The sequence below is a fragment of the Rana temporaria genome, chromosome 1, assembly GCF_905171775.1.
Source record: "Rana temporaria chromosome 1, aRanTem1.1, whole genome shotgun sequence".
Taxonomy (NCBI): domain Eukaryota; kingdom Metazoa; phylum Chordata; class Amphibia; order Anura; family Ranidae; genus Rana; species Rana temporaria.
The window spans coordinates 230,693,649-230,715,356 of record NC_053489.1 but is presented as its reverse complement, the minus strand read 5'-3'; the positions used below and the strand labels follow the sequence as shown (position 1 = coordinate 230,715,356).

At 40.7% G+C, this 21,708-nt stretch overlaps 1 protein-coding gene across 2 annotated transcripts in view; it reads left to right on the top strand.

Annotated features, from left to right (window-relative positions):
* The window catches only part of GRK3 (G protein-coupled receptor kinase 3), a 403,808-nt gene that overhangs the window by 310,597 nt on the left and 71,503 nt on the right, over positions 1-21,708 (top strand). For both annotated transcript variants that reach the window (XM_040351350.1, XM_040351342.1), the window contains exon 9: positions 1,315-1,414. In XM_040351350.1, coding sequence (XP_040207284.1) covers positions 1,315-1,414 — 100 coding nt within the window. The remainder of the gene's footprint in view (positions 1-1,314; positions 1,415-21,708) is intronic.

Here is a 21,708-nt window from a genome sequence, read left to right as displayed (position 1 = left end):
GTTAGGGTTCATGATCATAGGTCATGTGGGCTTGTTAGTGTTTGCTGTATTTCCCACCTCTCCTTTTTTTAATTACTTTTGGATGTTCTAGTCATCTAGGACTTCTTGTCTTTTTAGGATCAGAATCTTATCTGTACGATCAAGAAAACTGGATTTTTAAAAATATTATTTCTTAAGTGCTTCTTATGAAAAACATCTGTTACATGCTCTGACTGAGAACAGCACATTAACAGCAATTTCAGTAGTGAATCAAATAGTAGTAACCATTTCAGAATAAAAAAAATGTTGAACCTTTAAATTGGAAGTTTTTAACACTATATAAAAATACACAACGAGAGCCATTAGCAGACTCTGAACAATCAGAAAGTAATTTAACGGAGTGTGTAATTATAACAGTTACCAGTAACTTTGCAAGACATAAATTACAGATCCGTAGAAATATCAAGGTCTACTTGTTTGGGAATAGGGAAAAAATATGGGTATCAATTTCCAGTAGAAAGTAGTATGAGGGAAGTAAAGTGGGTAGATGAGGCAGGGGGTGCCACTTCCTAGGGGTAGGCAATAAGCGATTGGATTTATAAAAAAGGTGTGAACCAAGCATTGGATAGTATTTATGTTCAGAGGTCACAGGTTATTGCTTGTATGTAGGGATCAGTAATTGTGCGGTATTGCTATGGCCTCCGTGTCTCCCTGAATTTTTTTCGTTTTTGTGCAAGTAGGTGTGAGATCTTGGATGTATAGGATTTCATTTATCATAGAGATCTTGTTGGCAGTTGTGTCTGCCTTTGGAGGAGAGGAATGTAAGCCTTTGCTGTGTTTAAGAGATGAATGGTGAGGAAAGATTTGTACTTTGAAATGGGTCTTTCTGTCAGCTGGAGAAGACCCGCCGCAGGGTTTCAGCTTAAGTCTACCAAAGTCAGTTGTCTGATTGTTCCATCTTCCCAAAATGGCTAAATTATTGGACAATACCAGAATATGTGTGATATTGTGCCAACTGCATAGGCACAATGCTAGGGAAAACAAGATTTTTGACATTTAAGTTATGTTTCTTGGAGTAAAGTACAGAAGACAAGACCCTCCCCTTTGTGTATCCTCTTATCATCTAAGACTGAGCTTTGTTCTGTACTCCAATAAACCCGTTTTTCAAGTAAGTCAAAAATCCTGTTTTTTCCTGTGACCTTCTGAAAATATCCTAGTACAAATGTCAAAAACTTTACTAACAGGTGAACTGCTAGATTTATGTTTGGAATCTAAGGATTTGTTTGCACTGTACATTAATTTGATTTACATGTGTTGTTCTATGTATACTCTTAGGTACGCAATGAAATGTCTAGATAAGAAGAGGATCAAGATGAAACAAGGAGAGACCTTAGCCTTAAATGAAAGGATCATGCTATCCCTTGTCAGCACAGGGGTGAGTTTTATTTTTTTTTTAGCTTTATGTCTCTATGCCTTCACTGTACATGATCACTTACATGTGAGTATGTACAGTTAATGCAGAAAATGTCTTTGAAGCGCTTTTACCGAGGCATTGAATTTTGGATGCACAATAACTGCATTACAGAAACCTTAGAATTTGTCTTTCATTGCCATGGTTACCAAGGATTTTGGCAGAATGGCTGTTACTGTCCTTTATGATGGATGCCAAGTTTGTTGTTCAAAAAACACTTTCCTTTCAATGTATAATCAATGGAGTTGCATAGGAAACACACTCTATTTAAAAAAATAAGCTTTGTAATATCATTAGAACTTAATTTCTCCAGAGTCAATCACATGCCTAATCCAATATCCGTCACTCTTTATCTGATTCCAAATGGTGTGGTGCTGAGTGGAAAGATGCTTTATATGCAGGCCATGTATTATTTTATTTTACATATGAACTGTGCTGTGCAGATGGTTTTTGTACAGTTATAATTGTATGCAGTTGTTACTTAGTGGACCATGAACACTACTGTAAAACAATTAGCTGTTGTCTTTTTGATGGAATGTCGACATGCTCAGTGATGTATAAAATTTTATAAATTCTTTCTGGATTTTTTGTTTTTATTTGACAATGATAGAATATTTTTTAGGTCCAGGTAAAATAATATTTTCATAGTCACTGTCCCTGTTTTTGTTTTGTTAGAGTAGTCATCCCAGATTTTTTTTTTTTATAGTTTATTGAAAAATGTTTTAACATTCAGAATAGTTTTACAAAAATGGTACACATGTATCGTCATAAACAACAAAAACGTACAAAAAATAAAACAATTAAAAAAACTATAGAAGGTACCAAAGTATAGAGGTGCACATAATATATGAGCACTCCACAGAGGACCTAGTACATATTTAGGTTCAATAAGATTTTTATTAAAGAATTTTAGGCAGACATCAAGATACATAAACCAGACCTCCCACATTGGGTGGGCTGGTTTTCATCATAACAAAGGATACCTTTTCGAAAAACATATAACTTATAATATGAACTTCAATGGGAGCTAGAGAAACAAGTACGTGTTCAACCCACTCGTGTAGCATAAAGTACCTAGCATCTGCTCCCTCTGGCTCGGGCGCCCCTTTTGGGAACCAGCTGCACCCCTGGCCAGGAGGGAGCAGAGGGACATGCCCTCGACGGTATGGGTTACCGTAGAAAAAATGAAAACGAAAATAAAAAAAAAAAAGAAGAAAAGGTAGCAACATGCTTACCAACCGACTTATAAAAGTATGTGGTCAAGAAGTTCAACCTCATTAACATAAGGTATGGTCCTATCATGGGGACCTAGTACATATTTAATATAGACCAGTGCTGGTAAAAAGAATAGACTGGTGCAGGTTATAATTATATAAGAAGATAATAAACAAATAGTGTCTTGAAAAGGTATTCGTACCCCTTGAAATTTTCCACATTTTGTCATGTTACAACCAAAAATGTAAACGTATTTTTTAAATGGACCAACACAAAGTTGCACATAATTGTGAAGTGAAAGATCATTTTTACAAATATCTGAAAAGTATGGTGTGCATTCCAATTCAGCTCCCCTGAGTCAATATTTTGTAGAACCACCTTTCGCTCCAAATACAGCTGCAAGTCTTTTCAGGGATGTCTCTACCAGCTTTGCACATCTAAAGAAGTGACATTTTTGCTCATTTAGCTTAAGCTCTGTCAGATTGAATGAAGAGCATCTGTGAACTGCAATTTTCAAATCTTACAACAGATTTTCAATTCGATTTAGGTCTGGACTTTGACTGGGCCATTCTAACACATGAAGATGCTTTTATCTAAACCATTCCATTGTACCTCTGGCTGTATGTTTAGAGTCATTGTCCTGCTGCAAGGTGAATCTTTGCACCAGTCTCATGTCTTTTGCAGACTGTAACAGGTTTTCTTCTAAGATTGCCTTGTATTTGGCGCCATCCATCTTCTCATCAACTCTGACCAGCTTCCCTGTCCCTATACAAAGAAAAAGAGCCACTGCTCCAGGTGTATGATAACCTGAGGTGGAATATCTCGTAGAGTGCCAGCCCCGGCCGGCCTCCATGGGAAACTTGTAAGAAAAGAAATGGCTGCACATCCAAGAATTCTGATTGCCTTTTATTGTTCAAAGTGAGAACACCAAAGACACAAACACGAGGTCACGTAGACGAGTTTTACACAAACATCTTGTGCTTAATCATTACCAAAGCTTCCCTGTCCCTGCTCTTAGGCCAAAGCTCTTAGGCCAGAGCACCTTCTTCCACATGTTTGTGTCCCTCACATGGCTTCTCGCAAACTGCAAATGGGACTGCTTATGGCTTTCTTTCAACAATGGCTTACTTCTTGCCACTCTTCCATAAAGACCAGATTTATGGAGTGCATGACTAATCATTGTCCTGTAGGCAGATTCTCTCACCTGAGTTGTGGATCTCTGCAGCTCCTCCAGCATTACCATGGGCCTCTTGCCCACCTGTCAGTTTTTAGGTGGATGGTCATGCCTTGGTAGGTTTGCAGTTCTGCCATTCTCTTTCCATTTTGGGATGATGGATTGGACAGTGCTACATGAAATGTTCAAAGCTTTGGTATTTTATTCTATAACCTAGCCCTGCTTTAAACTTTTCCACAACTTTATCCCTGACCTGTCTGGTGTGTTCTTTGGCCTTCATTAAGCGGTTTGTTCACTAAGCCCTCTGAGGGCTACTCGAACAGCTGTATTTATACTGAGATTAAATTACACACAGGTGAACTCTATTTACTAATTAGGTGACTTCTGAAGGCAATTGTTGCCACTAGATTTTAGTTAGGGGTATCAGAGTAAAGGGGACTGAATACAATTGCACCCCACACTTTTCAGATATTTATTTGTAAAAAAAAAAAATCCTTTATCATTCTCCTTCCACTTTACAATTATGTGCCACTTTGTGTTGGTCTATCACATGACAAAATGTGGAAAATTTTAAGGGGTATAAATACTTTTTTTTTTAAGGCACTGTAGCACCAATTGTTAGGTTTTAGAGGGTGGTGGGTATGCCACAACTTCCTAATACCAGTAGAAGTTGTGATCCATAATACCACTGGTCTTTGGCATTAAACAACAACTCCAGAGAGGGTGTCGGCACAAAAAAATTGTATTAACCCTAATAGCTACTCTATAACAGTTGTTCATATGTGACATAGAAATATGAATTTGTCACTGGTTTTCACAGGTCTTATCATACAGACGTTTGAGTTTGTGTCCATACGTTTTACACCAACGTACCAAAGTTGAAAGACATACCTTGCATTTAGAGCAGATTTTTTTTCCTGGAAGGGAAGTAAAAGGATAAATGCTACATGTGCTTGTAATTCCTTCTATAGAGCAAGGGAATTATGCAGTTTACTCCCCTTGACTTGTCTCAATCTACTTACACCTTTTTCGTAACGGTCTGTCGAGCTCAGAATAAGTTCAGCATGCATGTTTTACAACACTAATCTGCTTATCATTGGATGTGATTTGACTTTTTAAAATTGTGTACTAAATTCACATAAATCATGTGTTTGAGAGTATTTGTGGAGACTAGCTGTAGAATGACGTTTAGAGTACAATTGAGTATCCAAAGTTTTGTCAAGAGTTCCACTGCAAACATTTTCTATTAAGAAATAATAAACTATTTGAAATAGGACTTTCTGAATGTACATAAACATATGCATGTAAAAAGAACAGATTTTCCTTTTCGTTTTTTTTTTTTTTTTTAGCATATATTTGCCATTGATTCAGTTGTGTATACATGACAAGAAATATGTATCACATTGACCAGAAAAAGAGAATGTGTCAAGTGTCAACATAAGAACAAAGACAAAGGTGTTTCCTCTTTCTCACCTTGATATTCAGTATTGTTAATATACATCTGACAGACGTTCTGCTTATTAAGCAAACACTTTTAAATAGCCACTTGTGACATACAATTGTGTAGTTTCATATTGCTGAGGCTAGAAAGCCTTTCACACAAATGAAAGATCTAAGCCTGCCATGAATAATTGATGCCGCTGGAAATTATGTTTGACTAGGGGAAAAAAGCATTTGGTGACAGCTAATTTCAAAACTCATGTTCATAAACCCATCATTTACTGGCTGTGGTGAGCTGCCTAGTTGACAATGTATAGATGTAGTTCTATTATATCTAGTAAATGTTAATCTTTGTGTCAGTTCTTTTATAAAGGAATACTAATAAATGCACTGAGATGCTATTGAGCTTCTTATTGCCTAAACAAGCAACTCCAGGCAAATATGTGAAAACATCTGTTAGTTTATGGACATATTTCTTCACATGTAGATGTAAACTCAATATATGAAAACATCTATTAGTTTATGGACATATTTCTTCACATGTAGATGTAAGCTCAATCTCTAAAATCTCATAAAAGCTTTAAAGATGAACCATCACCATAATAAAAAAAAATAAGTTTGTTAAACTCTCCAGGGGACCCAGTGCACATCACACTTGGTCCCATGCAAATCTTTGCTTTAATTGCTGAGTAGTGTGGTTGGATTGTTCGCCCCCTCCATCACTATCCAACCATGCTGATGGCAAGGAGAAGCATTAGTATTTAGCTCTGACACCACACAGAGGTGACATGAGCATGACTGTGCACACAGAACCCACCCTGTTCTCGACCCCTCTCAGGCTTGGCCATATATATACCGTATATGTTTTTTTTTTCTCATTTAGCCACTGGGCTGAATGGAAAAACATGAACAGGTTCTTCATCCACACATGTGTAGTGCATGGATACTATTTGATTAATCTATGGCCAGCGTAAAAGCTGGCAGATGCCAGATCTGCAGCTCTGCTGTGTATTGCAACTCTAAGCCTTGTTTGATCTCTTCTACCATTGCAGAGATGTCCCTTCACTTACTGTCCCTTAGCCAAAAAGTATGTAAGAGCAAATTTAGGGAATTCATTGGGGACCCCCAAAGGCCACCAGAACTAGTGTCCCCATTGGAAGATTTCCTCTCTTTTACTTTTCTAGTGACAACCCAAAATTTGGCATTTTTCTTTTTACTTTCACTTTAAGAGATAATGGTAAGCAGGACAAATAGAGAGGGGGAGTCTCCCTAATGGGGGCACAGACTGCAAAAAAAAAAAAAAAAACACTGACGGATTTCAAATCCAACTCCACTCCACTTACTAATCCATCTGCCTTTAGTAATACTTTAAACTTAATTGTGGCACTATTAAATCAAGCTCAACTGATGTAACCAGTAACTGACAGTGATAGGATCAGTTAACACAATAATGGCAATCTTAGGTGCACTCTGGGCTTGCAGCTCTTTAATGGATGTGCCAACGGTGCCTAATAAGGGGCACCCCGGAAGTTGACTAATGTACAAGGCGCCAGATTAGTCAATAGCAGCTGGCTTTTGGTGGGGCCCTTTTGTCAGTGGTGAACTATCCCTTTAAGAATGTGGGTGATGAGTTACAGATGAGCAGCTAGGTAAGAACAGTCTCTGTAGTGTTAACTGTGTATGGCAAGAGTTTAGAATGTATAGTTCAGTTTATCACTCTTGGCAGGTAATGGGCCTGGTCCTATGTACTTGGTTAGCTGTCAGAAGATTGTTCCAGAAGTTCTAGTCCTCACAAATAGTCCCTTTCGGGCTCTCCCTGACTGAAGGCTTTATCAGCAAAGGGTTCCTCCAGCTCTAGGTTCCTGTACAGCAGGGGAAATCTCGGTCTCACAGTCATTTGGCCCCTGACATGTGGGCAGACACCAAGCAGTTGGTCGGCACTGCTCCAAGTCCCCTCACACAGAAGGCTTGCAGTCGCTCACTCTTTTGGCTCCTTTACTCACAGGGTACAGCAACTCTCTCTCTCTTACTGTGTATAGTAGCCCTCTAGCGTAGAACACAGACCCTGACAGTTGTTCTACACCTCTCACTCCCCTCTCTGCAAAGCCCTCACAGTATCCTCTTTTGCCTGCGAAAAAGCAGTCCTGTCTCTCTGGTGTCCAGGGAAATGTGGGTACTGTAGTTCTGTCTACATGCAAGTTTTCTCCCTGCCTCCAATTGGTTGCAGCTCTACTGCTCCCTGATTGGCTCACATTCACTGCCAAGAGGGAGGAGGAGTGAAGCAGGAGCGAGGGATTTCACACGGCCTGTTTACATTCGACTGCCCATAGAAGAGAGCAGGCTGTGTCTGCTCTGCATAAGCGGAGCGAATATGGACCAGCCATCCGTCTGCTTAGTGCGCATTAGCGGACAGATTCCCCACTGAGCAGGTGGACTCCAACGGAGCACACCCTGTGTAAAAAAAAAAAAAAAAAAAAAAAGCATCTTTGTATTACAACTAATTAAAAAGTTGGAACCCAGTGTAATCTTGTACATGGTTTTCTTTTGTGGCAAATGCCATGTAAATATTAATGTTTACAAATGTACTTTAAAAAATCCATTGCTTCTTGTGGGTTGGGAATGGATGAATGAGTAATATGAATAAGTATACCTTGCATAAATTAAAGCTGAAATAAGTAAATGTTATAAATTGAACCTTAACAAGGGGTCTACAGTAGAATGCAAAAGAACAGATGTCGACTCGATGGGCCTCAGGCTGCCGCTGTAATCTGAACCCACCAAAAGCTGTACTTTGCTAAATATTGAATGTATGGGAATATTTTGTATGAAATATTTTGTAACCGATTACTGACATCTGTTATGTCAGAACATCTTTACACCCTTATGTATAAGCGGAAAAATTTGTTTCGTTTTTTTCTTTTCTTGACTGATGGCTGTTGTGTTTTACAGTTCCCCAGTCTTGTGGCCTACCCTAAAGCACAGAGGACAGTTCTAAAATCCTCCCATAAATGGAGTGCCCCTGTTGTACTTTGGCAGTTTAGGACCACTGTGGGTTGCCTTTGTAGGGCTGCAACACTGAAATTTTACCTGCATCCATCAACATGTCACATCTGACATCCAGTTGATAATCTGCTCCTTTGTCCCCATGACAAATGTAGTATGATATTGCAAGGACTGCTACCATCCCTTGTTTTTAAAAGCCCTAGATTAGGGACTGTCACTATATGGAAAAAAAATAAAATTACAAGCATTTATCAGGTGTCCATCATAAGCCTTACAATATGTTTAAAGACATTAAATAGTTTGGCCATACTTGATAATTGGTTTCAGGTTTTGAATACAGTTAATTTATTTACGGTAATTGTTGATTTTTAATTTTAGACAAATGCACTAGCGATAAACACATTATTTGCTGGTAAAATGGTATAGTATCATGGCTATAGAAGTAGAAATCATAAAATAGACATACAATATCGAAATACAATTAGGCCCCTTTCACATTAGCGGACCGTTCGTCTGTTTATTACAAGTCCATTTACGGACTTGTAATGCATCCCTATGGGATTGTGTCGGTTAGCGGATGGAGCGTCCGCAACCATCCGCGTCCGTCGGGATCCGGTTTTTCGGACGGGGATTACGGAGGATCCCCGCTGAGCCGACGGACACACACGGAGCGGACACAAAAACGGTCTGCTCCGTGTGAAAGAGGCCTTATTCATAATAGCTTGAATTGATTCCTTAAATGTGTGATCTTTGCAATGGTGGCTATTGTTGCCTAGGAAAAAAAGATTTAATTGACAGTAAAATTCATTTTTTTTCCCTTGAGTAAATTTTATTTTGCCCATGTCTTACCCCTCAATCTCTATATACTGTATATAGGTACCTTTTTGTTCACCTCCCAATTTGCCTGCTGCAGCAGATGACTCTCTCCTTTTCCATTTACGACTCCGTGTTGGGTACCTGGGCTGTTGAGTGCTGTCGTGGGTCCTTGGCCCTTTTGCAAACTCTGACCATACCAGTCTGTGGTGTAGCCAGGTTTTTTTTTTATTATTATATTTTAATATATAATAATAATAATTATATTTTGCAAACTCTGACCATACCAGTCTGTGGTGTAGCCATGTTTTTTTTTTTTATTATATGTCGGAATTTGCTACAGACGATTGGAATTTCCGACAAAAACTTTTGTTGTCGGAAAAATTGAGAACCAGCTCTCCAAACATTTGTTGTCGGAAATTCCGACAGCAAATGTCTGATGTCCCATCGAACATTTGTTGTTGGAAATTTCCGATCGCGTGTATGCGGCATTAGACTTTAAGTACATCTGCCTTTGTTAATCTGCAATGCATGCACGGGGTGTTGGGAATAATAGTTTTTGCTTCCCCTTCATCTCTAAGGAAGTGACAAGGAAACATTGGCAAGATCAACAGGTTTTTTCTGTACTTGCTAAAAATGTTCTTAACTGGGATAATGAAAACGAATGCAACTGCCACATCTAAGCGCCTTTTTAAGCTGCTTAGGCTTCATTTCCATGGATGTTTTTAGCCTTTTTTTACAGCTTAAAAACGCCTGTCCATGTTTTATTTTTATTTATTTTTTCCCCCAAAAAAAATTTTGGAGCTGGAGCTCAAAAACGCAGCGGTAGCGTTTTTGAGCATTTTTGCGCGTTTTTGAGCGTTTTTACAGCTCTAACGCTGGAGCTTCAGAACGCACTGGTCCTGTTTTTTTTTTTTTGCAGCTTAAAAACGGCTCAGCCATCTACTGCTCAAAAACGTCATGGTGGGCATGAGGCCATAGACTAACATGGAGAGCCGTTTTTAAGCTGCAAAAAACGCTCAGAAAAGTGTCTGTAAAAACGTCCATGGAAATGAAGCCTTAATGTCGCCTTTTTGTGTTTTAGTTATGCTTCAAGCAGACCTGTTACTTTTCTTGAATGAGCAATGTACGGGTTTACCTATCACTTTTGTTTTACTGCTGCTTGTGTTTTTTTTTTTTCCATATCAGAAACTAAGAATAAAACCTATTTCAAAGCCATATGTAAATCACTATGAAACTGTTTAATCTAACTGAGGTATGCAACTATTAGATTACTAGTTGTTTGTGGATTGTCATGCCATACTCCTGACTGGTATAAAATTTGCTGTATAAAAATGAATTGCTGTGTAAAGCAGACGTACAAAGACCAAAGGCTGCTGATAGCAAATGTAAATTATTTATTCATACCCATCATGCACTTGCCCAGAAGCAGCTATTTTAATCTCAATAAAAGTTTTATGTTTAGGGTGTCAGCTGCCACGCATAACTTTTTGTAGAAAATAATTGTACTGCGTTGTGGAAGCAGAGGTGTAGTAAATTACATGCGCTATAATTTTGTGCATGACCCATTGGATGATAACTGCAGTCAGCGGGTGGCATGTACAAACAGATAATTATCTACAACAAAAGGTCTGATCAATTTCTGTGATATTACATTGTCTCATTTATCAGCCATCCCACAGAAATGGCTCTTAATTGGTCATTTTTCAAGCTGTAATGACCAGAGTATCACAGTGGGCTTTTGCTTCTTTTCACAGTTATGATTAGCTTGTACAGAGATGGGAAAAAAACACATTCAGCCTTTCTTTAAGACATAATATCTTTCAGTAATGTAGATGGGTTATTAAATTGTCCGTTTTAACTTGTTTACCTACAACAGTCGGCACAGAGCTGTACTTGATTGTATATTATTTAGGCAGCTGATTACAATATTCATTCATAAGTAGCCATTTATTTTTCTAACTGGTCATAGGCTTAAACAATGAAGGAGATTTTTGATTGCTTTATTGTGTTACAGAACATCTCTGCCAATCCTCTGATTGGTTTTGCAACAAATAGTAGTGACTGGGACATGCAGTCATTCACATCATTGCTGCCTAAATCCATAATTTGCTCCTCTGGGGCAGTCCATGTAGTGGTGAATACACAAAAGTGTGTGAGCCACATAAAGACATACACATGTTTGCACCATCCCACTAATAATTGGAGAGAACAACAAAGTGGAACCTGTGGAAAAGGGGGGGGGGGGGCACCACAACCAAAAACATAGAAGAGGAACGCCCAAATTCACAGACATCGTTGACTGTTGTCTGCCTAAGTCTACGGGGAACTCCCAAATTCAGACATCGTCGACTGTTGTCTGCCTAAGGCTCCATTCACATCTAGGCGTATTTTGTCGCCTGTAGCCCGACGCTACAATACGCCGGAGGGTCAAAATTGCATTGTTCTCTATGGAGACTGTTTACATCTCCTAACGCAGAACGCCGTATGTCGATAGAACGGCGAACGCCGAATTTCAAAAAAGTCCCGGACCCTTTTTCGACGCGCATATCGGGCGGCTTAGGCGTTCCGCATAGCCGACAATACAATGTAAAAAAAAAACGCGGTTTAAAGCGGCGCGTTTTGTCGTGGCAAATCGCAGGACAAAACGCCGCAAAACGCATACGCGAAGGTGTGAATGCAGCCTAAGTCTACGAGGAACGCCCAAATTCAGACATCGTCGACTGTGGTCTGCCTAAGTCTACGGGGAACTCCCAAATTCAGACATCGTCAACTGTTGTCTGCCTAAGGCTCCATTCACACCTAGGCGTTTTCACGCCCGACGCCCGCCGCTATTGCAACCTGCAATACGCTGGAGGGGTGATTTAACATTGTGGCTATGGAGATGGTTCACATCTCCATGCCGAACGCCGAAACGCCTGAAGCTCAAAACAAGTCCCTGACCCTTTTTTTCAGGCGTCTTCGGCGTTCGGCCATATTACACAATGTGTAATCACCCCTCCAGCGAAAATCGCGGTAAAAAACACTGCGTTTTGTCGCGGCAAATCGCAGTAAAAAACGCCGCAAATCACCTACGCCTAGGTGTGAATGCAGCCTAAGTCTACAGGGAACTCCCAAATTCACAGACATTGTCGACTGTTGTCTGCCTAATGCCGCATACACACGATCATTTTTTAGCATGCCGAAAAAATTACTTTTTCCCAACTTCATCATTAAAACGATGTTGCCTACACACCATCGTTTTTAAAAAATTATCTAGCAAAGAGCGGTGACGTACAACGGCACTATAAAAGGGAAGTTCCATTCGCCTTTGGGCTGCTTTAGCTGATTCCGTGTTTAGTAAAAGACGATTCGCGCTTTTTTGTCTGTTACAGCGTGATGAATGTGCTTACTCCATTATGAACGGTAGTTTTACCAGAACGAGCTCTCCCATCTAATAACTTGCTTCTGAGCATGCGCAGGTTTTTTACGTCGTTTTAGCCCACACACGATCATTTTTTACAACCTGAAAAACGACATAGTTTAAAATGATGTTAAAAAATGCAGCATGTTCTGTTTTTTTTTTTTTTTGTCGTTTTTCAGAACCTGAAAAATGATGTGAAGCCCACACACGATCATTTTAAATGACGTATTTGAAAAACTAAATTTGTTTCATGCCGAAAAATGATCATGTGTACGCGGCATAAGTCTCCAGGGAACTCCCAAATTCACACACATTGTCGACTGTTGTCTGCCTAGGTCTAATACCTGTTCTTATGTGGTTTTAATCAGATGAAACTCTGTTTTTTAATATGATATTAAACATTTTGACTGTTTTATATTCGATTTGTTGTGGTTGGCACATTCAAAGTCCTGTTTTTGCCTGTGTATTTGGGAATTCCCTTTTAGCTTGTTTGTTGTTGTGATCGCCCCTCTTCCACAGGTTCCACTTTGTGGTTCTCGGCAGTCCATGTAGAGATCACTTTCTTCAGGGAGGTGGCAGTTTTTAGTCACTTTGCACAGTACATCTTATTAAGGTACTTGCAGCAATAACATCTGCTCTGGTCTGTTTGCTTCACCCTCTTGCAGTCATGATACACAAACAGATTTAGAGAGAGGTATTTCTTCATCAGTGTTATGTAGTGCTTCCTACACAACGTCCTTCTAGCTTTTGTCTGCTTCCTGCAGGCGCCCTTGATATTACTTGTTTCTCACTGTGGGATTCTGAGAAAGCAGAAGATTCAAAGATTCAAATCTGACAAGGCATTGCAGCAATGTGTTGAAGCTACTTTTAAATAGGAGGTCGGATGCCCAGCTTTCCCTAGGCGAGCACATGAAATGATTTTTACATAATTTTTCTTTTTATTGTTTTGACTTTGAAAGTGCCTACATACAGTATCTCACAAAAGTGAGTACACCCCTCACATTTTTGTAAATATTTTATTATATCTTTTCATGTGACAACACTGAAGAAATTACACTTTACTACAATGTAAAGTAGTGAGCTTGTATAAATAAAATTTGCTGTCCCCTCAAAATAACAACACACAGCCACTAATGTCTAAACCGCTGGCAACAAAAGTGAGTACACCCCTAAGTGAAAATGTCCAAATTGGGCCCAACTAGACCCCCCCCTGCTGTCATGTGACTCGTTAGTGTTCCAAAGTCTCAGGTTTGAATGGATAGCAGGTGTGTTAAATTTGGTGTAATCTCTCTCTCTTACTGGTCACTGGACGTTCAACATGGCACCTCATGGCAAAGAACTCAGAGGATCTGAAAAAAAAAATTGTTACCCTACATAAAGATGGCATAGGCTATAAGAAGATTGCCAAGACCCTGAAACTGAGCTGCAGCATGGTGGCTAAAACCATACAGCGGTTAAAACGGGACAGGTTCCACTCAGGCCTCGCCATGGTCGACCAAAGAAGTTGAGTGCACATGCTCAGTGTCCTATCCAGAGGTTGTCCCTGGGATATAGACGTATGAGTGCTGCCAGCATTGCTGCAGAGGTTAAAGGGGTGGGGGGGTCAGCCTGTTGGTGCTCAGACCATACACCGTACACTGCATCAAATTGGTTTGCATGGCTGTCGTTCCAGAAGGAAGCCTCTTCTAAAGCTGATGCACAAAGCCCACAAACAGTTTGCTGAAGACAAGCAGACTAAGGACATGGATTACTAGAACCATGGCCTGTGGTCTGATGAGACCAATATAAACTTATTTGATTCAGATGGTGTCAAGTGTGTGTGGTGGCAACCAGGTGAGGAGTACAAAGACAAGTGTATCTTGCCTACAGTCAAGTATGGTGGTGGGAGTGTCATGGTCTGGGGCTGCATGAGTGCTGCCGGCACTGGGGAGCTGCAATTCATTGAGGGAACCATGAATGCCAACATGTACGGTGATATACTGAAGCAGAGCATGATTCCATCCCTTGGGAGACTGGGCCGCAGGGCAGTATTCCATCATAACGACCCCAAACACACCTCCAAGATGACCATTGCCTTGTTAAATAAGCTGAGGGTAAATGTGATGGACTGATCAAGCATGTCTCCAGACCTAAACCCTATAGAGCATCTGTGGGGCATCCTCAAAAGGAAGGTGGAGGAGTGCATCCTCCAGCCCTGTGATGTTGTCATGGAGGAGTGGAAGAGGACTCCAGTGGCTACCTGTAAAGCTCTGGTGAACTCCATGCCCAAGAGAGTTAAGGCAGTGCTGGAAAATAATGATGGCCACACAAAATATTGACCCTTTGGGCCCAATTTGAACATTTTGACTTGGGGGAGGGGGGGTGTTCTCAGTTTTGTTGCCAACGGTTTAGACATTAATCAAATTTTCTATCAGTGATGCCAGTCATTGCTGCCATTCAGTGCCCATCAATTTCTGCTCATCAGTACCACCCATCATTGCCCATCAGTGCCACCTATTGGTGCCAATCAGTGCAGCATATTAGTGCAACCTCATCAATGCCAATTGGTGCAGCCTGTCGGTGTCTTTCAGTGCTGCCTCATCAGTGCACATCGGTGAAGGAGAAAAATTACTTTTTTCCAACATTTTCTGACAAAAACTTTTTTTCCCGTTTTTTTTTTTAATTGTATTATTTATTTTTTTATTTTTATTTTTTGCAATAAATAAAAGACCCAGCAGTCATTAAATAACACCAAAAGAAAGCTCTATGTGAAAAAAATTATAAAAATTTAATTTGGGTACAGAGTTGCATGGCTGTACAATTGTCATTCAAAGTGTGACAGTGCTGAAAGCTGAAAATTGGCCTGGTTAGGAAGGGGTAAAAATGCCCAGTGTTGAAGCAGTTAATTGATGCTTAGTTAGTACTAACGGGCCCAAAGTGTGCCAAGAAATTATCCCCCACACCATTACACCACCAGCTTGAATCGTTGATACAAGGCAGGATGGATCCATGCTTTTATGTTTACGCCAAATTCTGACCCTACCATCTGAGTGTCGCAGCTGAAATTGAGACTCGGCAAACCAAGCAGCGTTTTTTCAATCCTCTATTGCCCAGTTTTCATGAGCCTGTGCAAATTGTAGCCTCCTTTTCCTGTTCTTAGCTGACAGTAGTGGCACTAGGTGTGGCACTAGGTGTGGTCTTTCTATCATCTGGAACCAGTCTGCCCATTTTTCTCTGACCTCCGACATCAACAAGACATTTTCGTCCACACAACCCCCGCTCACTGGATATTTTCTCTTTTTCGGACCGTTCTCTGTAAACCCTAGAGATGGTTGTGTGTAAAAATCCTGGTAGATCAGCCGTTTTTGAAATACTCAGACCAGCTCATCTTGCACCAACAACCTTATGCCATGTTCAAAGTCACTTTCTTCCCCATTCTGATACTCAAATTGAATTTCAGCAAGTTGTCTTCACCGTGTCTAGATGCCTAAATGCATTGAGTTGCTGCCATGTGATTGGCTAATTAGTAATCTTTGTTACCAAGCAATTGAACGGGTAAACCTAATGAAATAGCCGGGGTATGTGTATTTGTACGTACGTGTGTGTGTGTATGTGTGTGTGTGTGTGTGTGTATGTGTATATATATATATATATATATATATATATATATATATATATATATATATATATATACATACAATGTGTGTGTGTGTGTGTGTATATGTATGTATGTATGTATGTATGTGTGTGTATATATATATATATATATATATATATATATATATATAATGTATATAATTACATACACTGCTCAAAAAAAATTAAAGGAACACTTTTGAATCAGAACTCCTGGGATATTGATCTGGTCAGTTAAGTAGCAGAGGGGGAGGGGTGTATACAGAGGGGGTTGTTAATCGGTTTCAGCTGCTTTGCTGTTAATTGAAATTAACAGGTGCACTAGATGGGCAACAATGAGACGACCTCCAAAAAAGGAATGTTTTTTTTAGGTCGAGGTGTCTGACATTTTTTTCCCTACTCATCTTTTGTGACTGTTTTTCACTAGTTTTGCATTTGGCTAGGGTCAGTGTCCGTACTGGCGATACTTGGACCCTATAAAGGTTACCCAGGCAGTCCAACTCCTCCAAGATGGCACATCAATACGTGTCATTGCCAGAAGGTTTGCTGTGTATCCCAGCACAGTCTCAAGAGCATGGAGGAGATTCTAGGAGACAGGCAGTTACTCTAGGAGAGCTGGACAGAGCCGTAAAAGGTCCTTAACCTATCAGCAGGACCGGTATCTGCTCCTTTGTGCAAGGAGGAACAGGATGAGCACTGCCAGAGCCCTAGAAAATTGCCTCCAGCAGGCCACTGGTGTAAATGTCTTTGACCGAACAATCAGAAACAGACTTCATGGGGGGACCCGAGGTCCGACATCCTCTAGTGTGCTCTGTGCTCACTGCAAATTTTCCGTTGAACCCCAGAATTGGCAGGTTCGCCGCTGGTGCCCCATGCTTTTCACAGACGAGAGCAGGTTCACCCTGAGCATATGTGACAGACGTGAAAGGGTCTAGAGAAGCTGCAGAGAACTTTATGCTGCCTGTAACATCGTTCAGCATGACCGGTTTGGTGGTGGGTCAGTGATGGTCTGGGGAGGCATATCCATGGAGGGACGCACAGACCTCTACAGGCTACACAATGGCACCCTGACTGTCATTAGGTATCGGGATGAAATCCTTGGACACATTGTCAGACCCTACACTGGTGCAGTGGGTCCTGGGTTCCTCCTGGTGCACGACCATACCCGGCCTCATGTGACAAGAGCATGCAGCCAGTTCCTGGAGGATGAAGAATTTTATACCATTGAATGGCCCCCACACTCACCTGACCTAAATCCAAAAGAACACCTCTGGGACATTATGTTTCGGTCCATCTGGTGCCGCCAGGTTGCACCTCAGTCTGTTCAGGAGCTCAGTGATGCTCTGGTCCAGATCTGGGAGGAAATACCCCAGGACACCATCCATCGTCTCATTGGGAGCATGCCCTGATGTTGTCAAGCACTTGGGGGCCATACAAACTACTAAGGACCATTTTGAGTTGTTGCAATGAAATTTCAGCAAAATGAACTAGTTAGCTGCATAATTTGTTCACTTTGAATTCAGCCCTCTGTAGGTTGATAACTTTCATTTCCATCAAATGATGTGCCATCCTTTCCTTCCTAACACATTACCCAGTCCATACCAGTATAGATATCCAGCATAAGATTTGTGTCCGTTGAGATCTGATATGTTTTCAAAGTGTTCCTTTAATTTTTTTGAGCAGTGTGTGTGTGTGTGTGTGTGTGTGTGTGTGTGTGTGTGTGTGTGTGTGTGTGTGTGTGTGTGTGTGTATATAATATATATTATTGTGACCTGTATTATTGTAAACTGGACTGGTTCTAACCCTTCTTCACTTTGCTAATAAGGTGGCCTGTTTATTTTAAAGATTCTATTTACTGTCAGTGTCACTACAAGAAATAAAGGAAAATCTCCACCTCTCTCTCACACACACACACAAAAAAACATTTAGTAAAATCAGTCTGTATATGTAGTAAAGCATGCTTTTGATACTCACTGTGGAAACTAAGGGGTTACTCCTCTGCATTGTGACTGTTTGATCCTGTCTTCTCTGATCCTCCCCTTTTACTGTCCCCAATCCATCTGCTGATAGAACTGAGCCTTGGAGGCACTCTGCACATGCTCAGTTTGGTGTTTATTGCTAGAGAGGTTTTTTTGGGGGGAGGGTGCATGGGATCGGCAAAGGGCCAAACGGCACTGTCCAGACAAAGTCCGCAATCACGCAGCCTCATAGGACTGTCATAGGAAAATGAAAACTCGGCTTTACCCAGTACTCAGCCACACACTGCTATATACTGCTGATGAGAAAAGATATTTGGCAGTTTATATTTATTTAAAAAATTGCATTTCCATTTTCTGTGTACTGTGGGAGACCATATATAGTGCAGAATTGCATGGTGCAATTTTGGAAAAGGTTCCTGTGCTACTTTGTTGCAATTTTCAGGGCAACTTGGCCCCATAGAACATGCAAAAACGCAGCCACGTCACATCAAATTCTGACTACATAATCACACTGAAAATTATAATTGTAATATGTAAATAATTAATACTTTTATGCAGATAGCACCAGCAAGGTTTCTACTAGATTTTTGGGGGTTTTGTTTTGTGCATTGCACTGAAAATCACTACAAATGTGCATCGCAGTAGTGTGACACGAGCCTTAGTTGCCAATGATGTTCATGGGTACAACCAGTGGTGTATTTAGGTTTTGTGCTGCCCTAGGCCTGACTAAACTTGTGCACCCCCTAATTTAAAATGAGCCACCCCTTGTCAAGGCCACGCCCCTTTCTGTTTAAGACCTGTCCTGAAATTTTTGAGTGGGGACACTAGTTCTTAGGGCCGGGGGGGGGGGGGGGGATTGATTCCCTTAATTTGCATCGATTTCCTCTCACTTCTTGTTTGGCTATGGGGCAGGAAATGAAGGGAAATCTCTGCAATTGGACGGAGATGGTAAAAAATAAACTGACAGGGGCTATAACCCTCCCTCACTCTATCCAAAATTAAAGAAAAAAAGTGTTGCCTATAGTTCTACTTTAAGCACAAATTTCTGATAATTTTATGGAGAGGACTATGAAAATCTAGTTATGCCAGTGGTGCAGCAGAAAACATTGAGCACAGTGAGAAAGGTTTGTGGTCCAGGATGATAGGACAGTCAAAATTAGAAGCAGCTTGTGTTACACTAACAGTGTAGCGCAAGCCGGCAGGGACTCTTTCTGTGCTGCCCCCCTGCAAAGTGCTGGCCTAGGCCAGGATACAGCCTTGGGTACAACTATATCTACTGAATTTATTACATGTAAATATTCTGCTTCCTATGTGACCTGCTGATTCTCTTATCTCACTGTAAGTCCACCAGACATGCACTGAAGAGAATGGACAGCGTGGTCTGCCATTGGTAACTAGAGCCCACATGATCTATATTCTAGGTTGCAAACTCGGGCATAGCATTGCAATGAAGGCAAGAGGTGATTTGTGAATGCTGACTTTGCCTTGATTGGTAGTCACAAAGTGGTGTGTTGTATACAGGTAATGGGGTTAAATAGGAATAACATTACAAACATACAATATGATTTGCGCAAAGTTATAGTATACAACCTTCCTGAAATATTGCTATTTGCTTATATTTTATAATCCTTTTAGTGTAGCACATCCCAGATGTAAAAAAGTAATTTTAATTGAGCAAATTTTCCTTAACTGCACTATTGTTTTTGCCTGATTTAGAGCGTGAAAGACATGTATTTAGCTTGGTGATGTGGAGTGCTGTGCAGGGGGTGGGGGGGTGGGAGCAGCTGTGGTTCTGATGACAGATCCAGGCACCTTCTCCACGCAGTGACGCATACAGCTCCTGATAAAAAATTCATACAGCATATCAGAGCATGGCACAGAAAAGAAAGCATTAACATGACCCATTCAGAGTGAGGCTTTTATGTGGCCTTGCATGGCAGCCATTGCTAGCGTGTCTGCTGTACTACTGCTCGGCAATGAATTGTGTTGTATTTCTTTTCTCCAGACTGTTTTCTGTCGCTTAGTTTTCTGGTATGTTAAAATGTTTCTGATCTCTGAACAGAAGGTGCGATGCAAGGTGTGTGTGTGTGTGTGTGTGTGTGTGTGTGTGTAAATACCGCTATTTAGTTTCAATGCTTGTGTTGTTATGGTAATTGTATGATAAAGGGTTTTCCAAAAGACAATGACAAAGGAGCTCTGAGGCTGCTCCCATGCAGTGGAACTGCTTATCCCTTCCAGATCTAAAACCCACTGAAATCAGGCGTAGCTGTATAAATTTGAAATTGGTCATAGAGCCCTGATCACTGTAAATGGCTCAGAGCAGAATATTATTTTTAATAGATGTGGACGGAAGTGGGGGTTCAGGGCGTGAACCCCTGTAGTTCAATAAAAGTGGCTAGTCCAGGAAATGTCAATTTTCTTGCTCAAATTAAAAAAAAAAGTATATTTTATCTACAGTGTGCCGCTTTAGTGTATAAAATATTTCTTATATTTTTATTTGTCCTTCTATAAAAAAAAAATGTTTCAGTTGTAGGATATGATAAAAATATAAAAAAATACACCAAATTACTTTTGAGAAGGGCTTTTTTTCAGGGGGAACTTGGGGGAACTCAGTTCCACCACCTCTGGCTCAGACCCTTTGGTGCCGGGTCACCACAATCACTTGTAAACACATAAGTCTGGTTTCTGTGTTTACAAGTGACAGCTCTGCACTCTGTGTGTAACCCCCTGAACTCTGCACTCTGTATGTAATGCAATTCTGGTATTTAATGCCCCTTTAAAACCCTTCTACTGTTTGTGAAATCTAAACAGGGTCGTGGTTGAGTTCCTGCACCTATTTTCTGAGAAAAAAAGCTCTGCTTTTGAGATACTACAAACATCAACAAAGTCTCAATCAAATACATCTTCTGCCTTCTACATAGTGATGGAGACATTGGGAATGTGTACTTATATATTACAATGGGGTAGTATTGTTCAAAAATCTATTACCCCCACCACCACATTTTTTTATTATTATTATTTAAAATTTGTACCTTTAACATTTTATCGGATACTATACATCAGGGGTGTCAAACTCAATTTCATTGTAGGCCGCCTCAGCATTATGACTGTTCCCAAAAGGGCCTGTTGTATCTGTAAGATTAGATGTCCAGCACATCCCCCTCCCCTTACATTAGATGTCAAGAGCCACCCCACCATCAGAAGTCAAGTCCCCCATTCTCCCTTGCATCACACCTCCTTTCCATATGCTGCTGCTGGGAAGAAGCTGGATGCATTGCTTGAAATCAGAAAGCAGGGGTCTGGAAGAGGACCAGAGGAGGGCTGGAGCTCTCCTACAGCTGCCGGAGAGGTGCGAGGGCCACATGAAATGGCCTGGAGTGCCGGATTCGGCCCATGGACCTTGTGTTTGACACCTGTGCTATACATAATAGTATGTGGTGTTTCTGCATATATGTGGGGAAAGGCAGAGCACATCGCTTAGCGAGTACTGTTATAAAATGTAAGTCAGTAAGAGTACAGTAAAAAAAATTGAGTGAAGTAGGAGTGGGCATAAAATTAGGGGAAAGGAGACATACAAGCAAGACATTCCACAGGCCAGTACAATTCTTATGCCGTG